General features: G+C 41.3%; 1 protein-coding gene across 11 annotated transcripts in view; it reads left to right on the top strand.

Moving 5' to 3' along the window:
• Positions 1-12,979, top strand: part of POU2F1 (POU class 2 homeobox 1) — a 185,471-nt gene that overhangs the window by 87,489 nt on the left and 85,003 nt on the right. For 2 of the 11 annotated variants that reach the window (XM_082702707.1, XM_082702706.1), the window contains exon 1: positions 12,334-12,623. The exons of the other annotated variants lie outside the window; for them this stretch is intronic. In XM_082702707.1, coding sequence (XP_082558833.1) covers positions 12,596-12,623 — 28 coding nt within the window. In that variant the 5' untranslated portion in view covers positions 12,334-12,595. Of the gene's footprint in view, positions 1-12,333; positions 12,624-12,979 lie in introns of those variants that run through there. 11 annotated transcript variants of the gene reach the window in all.

The following is a 12,979-nucleotide window of genomic DNA, read 5'->3' as shown; positions in this document are numbered from 1 at the left end:
TTCGGATTTGCCAAGTTATCACAAAAATGCCTTCATAGTAAAAGTACCTACTGCAGGATTCTACACAGCATGTAATCATCCTATCTCTTTACTGTTCTTCAACCATATTCCTTAGTCTTTAATTGATTTTCAAGACTGTGACACTTTGGAAGAATATATTTTGTGGAATATCTTTGAATTTGTATATGTGGTTTTTGATTTTTTGTGGTTTTTTGAGTTTTTTAAAAAGATTTTATTTATTTATTTGACAGAGATCACAAGTAGGCAGAGAGGCAGGCAGAGAGGGAGGGGGAAGCAGGCTCCCTGCTGAGCAGAGAGCCCGATGTGGGGCTCGATCCCAGGACCCTAGGATCATGGCCTGAGCCGAAGGCTCACTGAGCCACCCAGGTGCCCCTTTAAAGATTTTATTTACTTGTCAAAGAGCACAAGCAGGGGGGTGGCAGGCAGAGGGAGAAGCAGGCTCCCCGCTGAGCAAGGAGCCTGATGCTGGGACTCAATCCCAGGACCCTGTGATCATGACCTGAGTCAAAGGCAGGTGCTTAATTGACTGAGTGACAGGCGTCCCTGAATTTGTGTTTATCTGATAGTTCCCCATAATAGATTCAGGTTCTACGTTTGTGGAAGGAATATCACAGAAGTGATGTTGTGTTCTCACTTCATCTTTTCTGGTAGTGTACAATTTTGATTTGTCCCTTGACTAAGTGACCTTAACTGATCACTTGATTATGGTGATGCTTACCAGGCTTCTCAGTAAAGTTGCGTCTTCCCTTTGTAATTGCTTAATATTTTGTAGGGAAACAACATTTTCATCATCAAATTTTTGATATTAGATATTTCATTAGATAGAGCATTTTGACTGAATTTATATGATGATGGTAGTTTCCAAATGCTGACTTTCTATTATTCTTTCTGTATTTATTTGGAATTCTACAAGGAAAAAACCTTCTTTTCTCCCTGTTGATTTATTTATTTCAACATGAATTCCTATGAGTAATGGTTATAATTTTTTACAGACTTTTATTTATTCACTTGAGAGAGAGTGTGAGCACGAGGGGGGTGGGCGTGGCGGAGGGGGCAAAGGGAGAAGCAGACTCCCTGCTCAGTGAGGAGTGTGACGTGGGGCTTGATTCCAGGACCCTGAGGTGACCTGAGCCAAAGTCAGACGCTTAATTGACTGATACTTAACTGACTGAGCCACGCACCCCAGTAGTGGTTACAATTTATTGTTTTTATTTATTTTGTCATATTGCCTGAAATTTAGTCAATAGAAGGTTCTTTTAAACTTGCTTTTGTGTCTTTTCTGCATATTCCCGTTATTCTTAGAGCAGTCCACTACTAATTTCTTCACCAAAACAGTAAAAAGAAAGAAAGGAAAAATAAAATGCAGAGTTTCAACCTAGAAACAAAAAGCCTCCATAAAGATACAGAAAATATAAAGAACTAAATGAAAATTTTAGAACTGAAAAAAACAATAACTGAAACAAAAACTCAGTGGATGGCTCACAGCAGAATAGAGGGGACAGAATGAACTGGAACATAGAACAGTAGAAATTACCCAATTTGAACAAAAAGGAGAAAATAGAATAATACGTGAGCAGAGCCACAGGGACCTGTGGGACGGACAGAAAGACCACAGAGGAGGAGAACGGAAAGGGGGGTGGTCTGAAAAATTCTCGTAGAAAGACTGGCTGAAAACTTCCCAAACTTGTCAGAAGATACAAACCTATAGATTTTAGAGTCTGAGCAAGTTCTAAACAATATAAACCCAAAGTAGTAATAATAAAGTGTTGGTAAACTAAAGACAAAGGAAAGATCCTGAAAACAGTAAGAGAGAAATGATGCCTTTCCCTATGGAGAAAAACAATTCCAATGATAGTGGATTTCTCCTCAGAAACCATGGAAGCCAAGAGGCAGTGGCATCACATTTTTCAAATATTGAGAAAGAACTAAAAATATCAACTTCTGTATTCATCAAAAATATCCTTCAGGAGTGAACGGGAAATCAAGACATTCTTAGATGAAGGAAAACAAAGCATTCTTCTCTGGTAGACCTACCCTAAAAGAATGGCTAAATTAACAAAATATGTAGTTTTAAATCAACAGAATATACTTAGGACTTGTGTACCAAAGACTACAAATGCTGGTAGTAAATCAGTTTCTTTAACTTCAAGACTTCTTACATAGTTGCAAGAATGAAGCCTGAGGATATTGGTGAAGAAATTGACACATTAATCATTGGAACAGAAACAAAACCCAAAATAGGTTTACACAGGTATAAATGACTAATTTGTGACTAAGGTACGAAAACATTTGGAGCAAATAGAGGAAGGAAAATCTTTTTGACAAACAATTAAAAAAGAATTAAAAAAAAAAAAAACACCTTTACTGTTCACACTAGGAAGAAACATAGAAGGAAACCTGTAGAACAGAGGACTTGATGAATAGTTCTTAAACATGACCCCAGAGGGGCAACTGGCTGCTTCAGGCAGTACAGCATGCTGCTCTTGATGTTGGGGTTATAAGTTCAAACCCCATGTTGGGAGTAGAGATGACTTAAACATAAAAATCTTAAAAACAAAAACCCAAAACACATGACACCAGAAATACAGCCTACAAAAGGAAAGATTTGATAAATTAGACATTACCAAAATTAAAATATTTTGCTGTGTCCATTAAAAGGATGGAAAGGCAAGCTCCACAGTGGGAGAAAATATTTGCAAAGCACATATCTGATAAAAGGCTGTTATCTACAATATGTAAAGGGCTCACAAAACGCAGCCCTATGGAGGAAAAGGAACCCTCATACACTCTTAGTGGGAATGTAAGTTGGTGCAGCCATTGCAGAAACCAGTATGTATGTTCCTCAAAAATTAAAAATACAATTACCATATGAGCTAATAATTCCATTACTGTGTATTTACCAAAGAAAACACTAATTCAACAAGATAAATGAATCCCTATGTTTATTGCAGCCTTATTGATAATAGCGAAGATGTGGAAGCAGTGCAAATGGCCACTGATAATGGAGAAAGAAGTTGTGGTATATGTCCACACAAAGAAATATTACTCAGCCATAAAAAGGATGAGATCTTGCCACTTGTGAAAACACAGACAAACCTAGAAGGCATTATGCTAAGTGAGAGGAGTCAGACAGAGAAAGACAGATTCCATATGATTCCACTTACATGTGGAATCTAAGAACCAAATGAACAAAAAGCCGAATCAGACCTATAAATATAGGAAAAAACTAATGGTTGCAAGAGGGGAGGGGGTTGGGGGGAATAGGCACAAATGGGGGCGGGGACTGAGAGATCTAGGCTTCCAGGTATGGGATGAACAAATCACAGGAATAAAAGACAGCATAGGGAATATAGTCATGGTATTGTAGTAGTGTTGGACGGTGACAGGTGGTAGCTACACTTGTGATGAGCATAGGTGACATATAAATTTGTTGAATCACTGTGTTACGTACCTGAAACTGATATAACGTGTGTCAGCTGTACTTAGACCTCCCCTCCCACACACAGTGAAACTCAGTTCTAGAAATCGAAACAGTCCTTTAGAAAAGGGAGATTTGGGGATTTTTAGAAAAATCCAAAAGAATTGAATAGACATGTCACTGAGGAGGATACACAAATAATAAGCATATGAAAATACATTCTGTATTGCTACAATGAAAAGTAATAATATCAAATGCTGGTGTAGATTTGGAGAACCCGGATGTCTCATACATTGTGGAATCCTAAAATGGTACAGCCATTCTGGAAAATATTTGGAAATTTCTTCAAAAACTAAATATACACTTAACCATGTGACCCAGCAGTATCACTTCTGTGTATTTATCCCAGAGAAATCAAAATTTGTCCACATAAAAACATATACAGGAATGTGCTTTATATATTATAGATGAGAATCCTTTACCAGACAGGTCCTTTGCAAGCCTTTTCTCCCATTGTGGAGCTTGTGACCCAGTGCACATCCCAAATATGAAAGTTTGTAGCATTGTTTTTGGTAATAACTCCAAACTGGGAATGACCGAAAGTCTTTTAATAGGTGAATGGTTAAACAGATTAGGGTACATCCATACTATGGAATATTCTGTTCTGCAGTAAAAAGGAATGAACTGTTGACACACAGGACAACTTGATTAGATCTTAAGGGTATTATGTTGAATAAAATATGCCAACCTGAAATTGTCATATATGATGTGATTCCATTTTTATAATATTCTCAAGATGACAAAATTACAAAGGCGGATGGCAGATGATTGGTTGTCAAGGATTCAGAATAGCCAGAAGGGGAGGAATGAGTACAGCCATAATAGGGTAGCAGGAGGGAATTCTTTGTGATGAAATGGTTCTCCTGGGGCGCCTGGGTGGCTCAGTGGGTTAAGCCGCTGCCTTCGGCTTAGTTCATGATCCCAGAGTCCTGGGATCGAGACCCATAGGGCTCTCTGCTCGGCAGGGAGCCTGCTTCTTCCTCTCTCTCTTTCAGCCTGCCTCTCTGCCTACGTGTGACCTCAAGTAAATAAATAAAATCTTTAAAAAAAAAAAAAGAAGAAGAAAAGCAAAGCAAAGAAAAAGAAATGGTTCTCCTCTATCGTGATTGCAGTGGTGGTGTTGTGGTCTACCTACACATGTGACAATAAGATGACAGAACTACACATACCCTTTTTTTTTTTTTTTAAGATTTTATTTATTTATTTGACAGAGATCACAAGTAGTCAGAGAGGCAGGCAGATAGAGAGAAAGGTGGAAGCAGGTTTCCTGCTGAACAGAGAGCCTGATGCGGGGCCCGATCCCAGGTCCCTGGGATCATGACCTGAGCTGAAAGCAGAGGCTTTAACCCACTGAGCCACCCAGGTGCCCCTACACATACCCTTTATACCAATGTCATTTGCTTGGATTTGATAGCATATTGTAGGATGAACTATTTCAAACAAAAAGAGATACTGTCATTTGTATATGGTTTTGGAGAAACAAATAGTTACCTGACGAGGAGGGCAATAAAGGAAGATCTGAGGTCATAACTTTTGAACCTGTCTTTATATGTTAGGTGGATAGACTTAATCATGAGTTCATCCAGGGAGGAAAGATCCTGTAGAGAGATTGGCAGTCTGTACATGTTTTTGGAATGACTGCTACTACACCGTTGACATTGTTAAAACGTATTAGTAACATCTGATTAGTCAGAAGAACATCTTCATTAGTTGAGTAGAGAAATGTGTTTTTAAATTTATATCTCACATAGACTCTGGGATACTTATTACCCATGTATCTTCACACAAATTTATGAAACCGAGAGTAAGAGACACACAGAGAGGACACCTCACTGATATCGTAGATGAAACCTAATAGTTCAAAGGGACGGGTGGGAATCATTAAGCAGCATGGGGTTTCAAATAAAACACAATAAATAAAAGCCTGTATTTCATGGATTTAAGAAATGGAATCAGAGAAGTCACATTGCAGTTGTTAGGAGAACTCTAATATTAGCCAGAGATGCCAAGACAGGCTGTTGGCCTGTGTTAAAGCCGGGTTGTCACCTGCTCTTCTCCTCTGTGGAATCTTCTTACTTGGTGGTCGTGTTTGGGGTGATTGTCCGGTTCTTCTGTCTGATCAGCTGGGAGCATTCTATGTCTCAGCCTTGTGCCCCCACTTCTTGTCCCACTGCCCGGCCGCAGGGAGTCTGTATTTGTTGAATGTGCTCGTGCATGAAATCAGTGACTTTGCAAAACTCCATAAACTAGGAAAAAGAAAAGACATTTACAGCATCAAATCGGATGACAGGCTGAGCTGGACAGCAGTGCGACGGCGACCCTTCCGTAGAGCTGTGCGGAGGTCAGACTTCACAGCCAGAAATGCAGGATGGAATTCTACAGTGACGCGTCTATTAGGGGTCGCCGCAGTGGTCGCCCGGGTGGCAGGTGGGCTCCGTGCACGACAATGTGTGTGTCGGCAGAAGTTACGGAGAAGCGCAGAAGCTCCAGCCTCTTCACGGGAGCTCGCTGCTGTCCCGCGGGGCGGCTTTCCTAGCGACCCGGTGGCCTAGGGACTCCTCGGATCACAGCTGCCTGCACTGTCTGTCCGTGCGGTCTGCTGCCCCTCGGAGGCCGGCCGGCCCGCAGCACCGGCGCTTGTCTGCGCTCCCCAGCCTGTCCCGTCTGGTTGGACTCTCACCTCGTTCCACGGTTTAAACCGTTATCATATCAGCTAAGGGGTAGAGAAGGAGGAGATGACGTCTCTGTGAAAACTTCAGTTGAATGTTTTGAAAAGTGTAGATAAAGGATAATTACTGAAAATGCTGCTGAATTAGATGTGAGAAAAGAGCTGTAAAATATTAGGGATAAATGGTTCTTTGAAAAAGATTCTGTGCTCTCAGTGCTTGATGTGTCTTTTAAGTTCTTGCCTTTTTCTTTTAAAGGTTTGTTTATTTTAGAGAGAGAGAGTGTATGCAGGGGGTGGAGGAGCGAGGGAGAGGGAGAGAGAATCCTCAAGCAGACCCTCCCCCAGCGCGGGGAACAGCACAGGCTCCGTCCCAGGGCCCTGAGATCATGACCTGAGCCGGAACCAGGAGTGGGCTGCTTAACTGCCTGAGCCACCCAGGCACTCCACATTCTTATCTTACCTTTTTATATATATATATATTTTTAAAAGATTTTTATTTATTCATTTGAACAGACAGAGATCACAAGTAGGCAGAGAGGCAGGCAGAGAGAGAGAGGAGGAAGCAGGCTCCCCACCAAGCAGGAAGCCCGATGCAGGGCTTGATCCCAGGACCCTGGGATCATGACCAGAGCCGAAGGCAGAGGCCTTAACCCACTGAGCCACCCAGGTGCCCCTTGTCTTACTTTTAAAGCAGTTTTTCAATTTGTGGGTCATGAAGTCAATTCAGTAGATTGAAATCAACAGTTAAAAAATATGTATCAAAAAAAATAAAAATAAAAAATATGTATCATATTGTACTACATCTAAGAAGGAGCATTGCTTCATGAAATTCTTCTTGAGTTTTTTATATTCTTAATATATATGTCAAATATGAAAAGCTTGAAAAACAAACTCAAGAAATTGAAACTGAAAATACTGGAGTAAGTATTAAAGGATATGATTCACCCAGAAAAGAAGAGGAAACTCAAATGAGTGGATTTAATTTTAAAGCAAAGGCTTTGGTCCACCATCAAAAGATGAGTAAATAAATGTATGCTTATGTACTTTCTGTTAACATGAAATGTTTATGATATAATGGTTTTATAATATTTAAGCTGACCTTTTTAATTGACCAACTACAAATCTCCGTGTCATGGGTAAGAGTTTCAGCATGTTTTATTTTACTTAAACTTTCCTCTCATGCCTCCTTGTTATGTCCTTTAGCCCCTGCTTTCTCTGCCACTTAGTAGTGTGACCTGTGAGTCATTCTCTAGGTCTCAGTTTGGTTTTTCAGAAAGAAAATCATCCCTACGATCTCTTGTTATCGGGCAGTGCTTTTTGCCAGAATGATAAAAATAGATTCGGTCTTGGTGTTTGCCCATTGAAGATTTTTCGTAAATACAGCAGACATTGTTTTCTTAAATCTGTTCCTCTTAAGCTCTGAAATTCCATATTGCAGCCTTGGGGTGGGGGGGGATGTTATTCACATATACTGTGATATTCCGTGCAGAGGAATAGTGGCAGTGCTGATACCCATCACTTGATTTTGGATCTAAGAAATTTCCAGATCCTAGAACGTTCTTTTGTATTTGAGCCTTAGTAAATTATTTTAGGCTTTCTGTGGATGATGAGTTTGGAGATGAGGTTTTTGGTAAGGTAACGGTTTATAATTCTTGAGCTAATAAAACATTTTTGTATTACTGAGCATCTGCTGAAGCAGTGTCATTGTTTTCTGTAAAGAAGCTGGTGAGGAGATTAAAGTAGTGGTAGATTTTTTTTTTTAAGATTTTATTTATTTATTTGACAGAGAGAAATCACAAGTAGATGGAGAGGCAGGTAGAGAGAGAGAGAGAGAGAGAGAGGGAAGCAGGCTCCCTGCTGAGCAGAGAGCCCGATTCGGGACTCGATCCCAGGACCCTGAGATCATGACCCGAGCCGAAGGCAGCGGCTTAACCCACTGAGCCACCCAGGCGCCCCAGTAGTGGTAGATTTTGAAAATAGGTGAGAATTAAAAAGACAATTGCAGGAGCCTGGGTGGCTCAGTCCTTAAGCGGCTGCCTTTGGCTCAGGTCATGATCTCAGGGTCCTGGGGTCGAGCCCCACGTTGGGCTTCCTTCTCAGCGAGGAGTCTGCTTCTCCCTCTCCCACTCCCCCAGCTTGTGTTCCCTCTCTCCCTGTGTCTCTGTCAAATAAATGAATAAAATCTTTAAAAAATAAAGAGGCAATTGAGATTGCCTAGGCGTGAAAGCAGTGGGGCTAGGGGATGAAAAATCCTACTGAGAGGCAGACGGGATGTGCCGGCGACCAGTTGCCGAGTATACCTTCCCGTTCCCCGGACTAGCTGGACGGCCAGTCCTGGGGTGTACACTTGGCTGTTCATCTGGCCTGTGACCAGGTTGGAATTTGATAAGTGAGGTCGGTGGAATACAGGCCTGCTTCTGTTCCCTCATACACAAAAGATGTATTTTAAAAATCTGGTTTGTCATTGAGTTGTTATTGTTCTCAGTTGCCTTTCTAATGAGACCGAGACTAGCCATATGATCATGAGTGAAGAACTACTCTAATACAGATGCTGTGAGCCATGAATTCTGGATTCTGGACGAGCATTTCTTCCCATTCTTAAAGAAAAGGCTCAGGGGTGCCTGGCTGGCTCAGTTGGAGGGGCATGCGACTCTTGACCTCAGGATCAGGAGTTCAAGCCCCACGCTGGGTGTAGAGATTACTAAAATAATAATAATAATAATAATGAAAAATACAAAAAGCCTCAGTTTTAAGCCTGATTTTGAAGTATGTGAATTTTAACTTTGTCTTTCAGCTCCTTTTTATACTACTGTACGCTACTATTTCCTATTTTCTGCTTTCTGTGAACCCTTTCCCCATCCCCCAAGTACAGGTCAGCTAATAGCATTTATTTTATAAGAGTATTTACTGGCCTTTTCCAATGGGAACAATTATTACCACCCTACAACTCCTCAGTGAGGTGTTAAAGGAAAGCAGTTGAATTGGATTAATTTGTGCTAAAGTGTGAATGACTGACAGCCCTACAAAATTTTCCAGAAATTTCTATTTTTAGAAGGGTATTCTTTTTAGGTTAAGTTTTAATCTGATATTTCAGACAGAGGGCCCAATAAAGTGAATGCTTGAGCTTTGTGGGAAAACTGTCTGTTCCCTTCTTTTGGGTCTAACTTTGCCTTGGTTGGGGGGGTGCAGGGGAGGGATGGATGGTAGCCAGCCTCCTACAGTCCATCTGTAGAGGCCTAGACAGCCTTCTAGTATTTAAACCTGCCTTTTAGAATGCGCAGAATACCTACATCGAGGGTGGCGAATGGGAGTTTTCTTGTCCTTTCCAGTGTAATGAAGTCCGCTGCATGGGTGAGGCTCCCCGTCACTGTGGACAGCTGCATCTCAGCACTGCCTCCGCTTGCCCCTCTTTCTGTTCTTGGAGTGAGGACAACGAATGACTTGCAGCAGAAGGGACAGGGGTCCCTCTCTGGATAGCAGCCTCTGTCAGCTGGTGAGCTCTAGGCCCCCTGCTATGCAGAGGCCCTGTGCCACTCTCTTGGCTTGGGGTGGGGGGTGGTTAGTACACTGCCAAGGCCCCACCCCTGAAAGGGCACCTTCCAGCAAACACTTCGTAGTTGGCAGTGATGGCCTGGCTGAGGCTTCAAGTCCCACTTAGCTGATTTATGAAAGACCAAATTGGTGTAAGAAAGGTAGCTTAGAAGTGCCACTGCAAACAGCATAAAAAGTAGATGGTGAGTTGCAGAGATCGTCTGTAATAAGTACAGGCAGTAAACGTAAAGTTTTATGAAGACGAAAGTGGAGGGAAAGAAGCATACACTGATGTCCCCTCCTTACCAGTCACAGTCACGCTTCTGATATTTTCTCACCAGGTACAGCTTGTATAGTCCAAGGCTTTCAAAACTCATTTGAATTTTGTATTTTGTTGTGTAATACAGTCTTTATTGTTTTACTACGAAGTGTTGGGAATTATTATTGAGTAAACTTGGTGCTCTTGAAGGTGGTAGCTTGCTTATCCTGTGTCGTGGTCTCTGTCCACTGGCACAGCTGCCTCCTGCCTCGCCCCACGATCGGGTCTGAGAGGCACAGGCCCCTTTATCCTCACAGCAGCCTCGTGGAAAAGATCTCTCATTTTACAGATGAGAAAATTAGGGTTCAAAAAGGGAAGGCACATAGTCTCCCTGGTACAGAGTGGCAGTGTTACCTTTCTCTTCTGTGAACTCTCCCCTCATAGGAATTTTGTGATTCTGCACAACGGAAGGACTAGAAGTACAAATAGAGTGCTTATCTAGAACTTGAGAGAGTGTTTTGGTTCTGTTCCTACCTAATTTATTGACCTGCAAAGAAATCTTTTTAAAGTTCTGTTATAGAAGTCTTGTCTTTTGTGTCCACGTATGCATGTTGAGTTTAATTTCAACCTTAATGTTGGGAAAACATACGTACTTTGGGGACACCTGGGTGGCTGAGTTGGTTGAGCATCTGCCTCTGGCTCAGGTTGTGATCCCGGGGTCCTGGGATCCAGTCCCACAGCAGGCTCCTTGATCAGAGGGGAGCCTGCTTCTTGCTCTGCTTGCTGCTCCCCCTGCTTGTGCCCTCTCTCTCCCTCTCCCTCTGACACATAAATGAATTAAAAATCTTTTTAAAAATACATATTTTTAATAATCAGACACATGGCATGCTTGAAGACTAGTTCTAAATAAAATGTTGTTAACGGGGTAATACCCTGGAGAACTCCCCTCAATTCTAGTGCACTCTTCTGTGTATCTGTACATACTGGACTTTTAAACACAAAATCTTTGTCACTAGTTATTAGTGTCCTCACTGCACTGAAAACAAGCTGTGTTAATCTGCTGCCCTTTTTAAGCCCCGCATGTCTGCTACTTCCATAAGTGGACCACTGGGCCGCAGGGTGTAATAATGGGCAAGAAAGAGCTCAGGTTTTGATATCAGCAAAATCTGATTTTAAGTCTGACTCCAAATTATTAGTGTCACATTGGGTAAAGTGCTTTAGCTCACTCTGCCTCAGTTTCCTCTTAAAAAAAAAAAAAACAAACCACAAAGAAGTCAGTTATACCTACTTCGTGGGATTTTTATAAGTCTTTTCCTGAGTTGTTTATGGTGATTACAGTGGAATGTCCTGTCATAATGCCTAAAGAGTTTTGGACTGATGTTTTACCTTGTAAATTTACTTTAAATTGAATAGATATATTCTCTAGTAAAGAATACAAATATATATATTTCCTATACATGAGCTGAAATTTACTTGAAAAGACTAAGTCCATAATTTGTATGACCCATTTTTTTTTTTTTTTTGGTGATTGATATTGTAAATGATGAAACATCTTCTTTCGATTGATTTCGATGAGGGAAGGGTGCTTCATGATATGTGGCGTTCGGCTAATCTGGTCTGTTAATTTAGTAGCCTGAAAAGATTTATAGATGATGAGTTTCCATACTCTTGAAAATAATGTTACAGCTCTTGCACTACTTCTGGGTTTATATTGTTACCTTGTTTTAAAGTAGGACTTTCCCCAGACAGTGCAGTTAATATTTGGAAAATTTCCTATCAGTAGGCTAGCACCATCTTGACAGCCCTATGTTCTGCTTCTACCTTGCTAATTGTTTCCTTGGGATTATTTGGATTGTGTAGAAAGCTTTTTGCAAATCCTCTTATTACTGAAGTCATTGTTGCCAGCAGGAATAAGATTAAAGGTGCTTAAGTCTGTAGAGTTGTTTCTAATTTGTACGTGTCATTTCAGTGCCATTTTAACAGAACTCTGTCTCCTGTCTCTTCCCTTCTCCCCTGGTACTATCTCAAGTTAGGTCCGAGGAGCCAGGCCATTGGAAGAAATCTCATTTTATCCTCCTAATTATTATGCTGGCACTCAGGAGATAATTTTTCCCTTCATGCACTGCCAATTAATATGCAAATGGGCTGATAAATATTTATGCAATGATTTAAATTATGCAGGGAGTGCTTTCAGTGTGTTCTGTAAATGAATTGTTCGTGGACTTCAAAGTGCTGGCTGCTGTGCTAACGAGGAGAGATTTGCATAAGGCCCTAATCACACGCATACTGATTAAGCTTCATTATGGAAACTGCCAGCTGCAATCTTTGTTTCTATTTTATTACAAAAAGGGGAACTTTTCATGCTTCAGTTGCCTTGACAATGTCAGTCCTAGCTGGTAGGAGAGACTAAAACTCCTCTGAGCAACTGAAGTTTCCTTATTCAGTTGAAGATTGCTATGGTGTAACTGAAGTTGTATTTTGCCTCGCCCCCTAATCCACTTTCCACCTCCCACCCTTGTTCTCTTAAGAACATAGTGTAGATTTGGTAGAAATAGTAGTACCTTCTTCCCCCACCCCAAACTGCTACCTGTTTCTTCCTTGCTCTGGACTGTCTGAACCTCTAGAAGACCTCACAGCAATGCTGGACTGCAGTGACTATGTTCTAGGTGGGTACCAGCACAGTTCTTTCTTATAAGCTTTAGTATGGAAATGGCGTGTGTGGGGTTGACTATGCATAAATGCTTAATCGCATATGCAACCAGCTCGGGGAGGGAGGGGAGAGGTGGACTGCGCAGAGAAGTAGGAAAGCATTTGCAAGGCAGGAGCATACTTGAATTTGCAGTAGGTCCCTCCTACCACCAGCTCTTCTGGTTCAGAGGACATTTCAGTACATAGTGTGGATTTGGAATTCACCTTAAACAGAGTACCTTTTTGCTTTTTGGAAATTTCTATTGGGAGCATTTCATGTAGTCCTAAAAACACTCTAAATCTGAAACAATATTATAAAGTGTACCTAAAAAAT

The sequence above is a fragment of the Mustela nivalis genome (genome assembly GCF_964662115.1).
Source record: "Mustela nivalis genome assembly, chromosome: 16".
NCBI lineage: Eukaryota > Metazoa > Chordata > Mammalia > Carnivora > Mustelidae > Mustela > Mustela nivalis.
The sequence above is the reverse complement of the archived record's forward strand: the minus strand, read 5'-3'. Positions and strand labels throughout refer to the sequence as shown.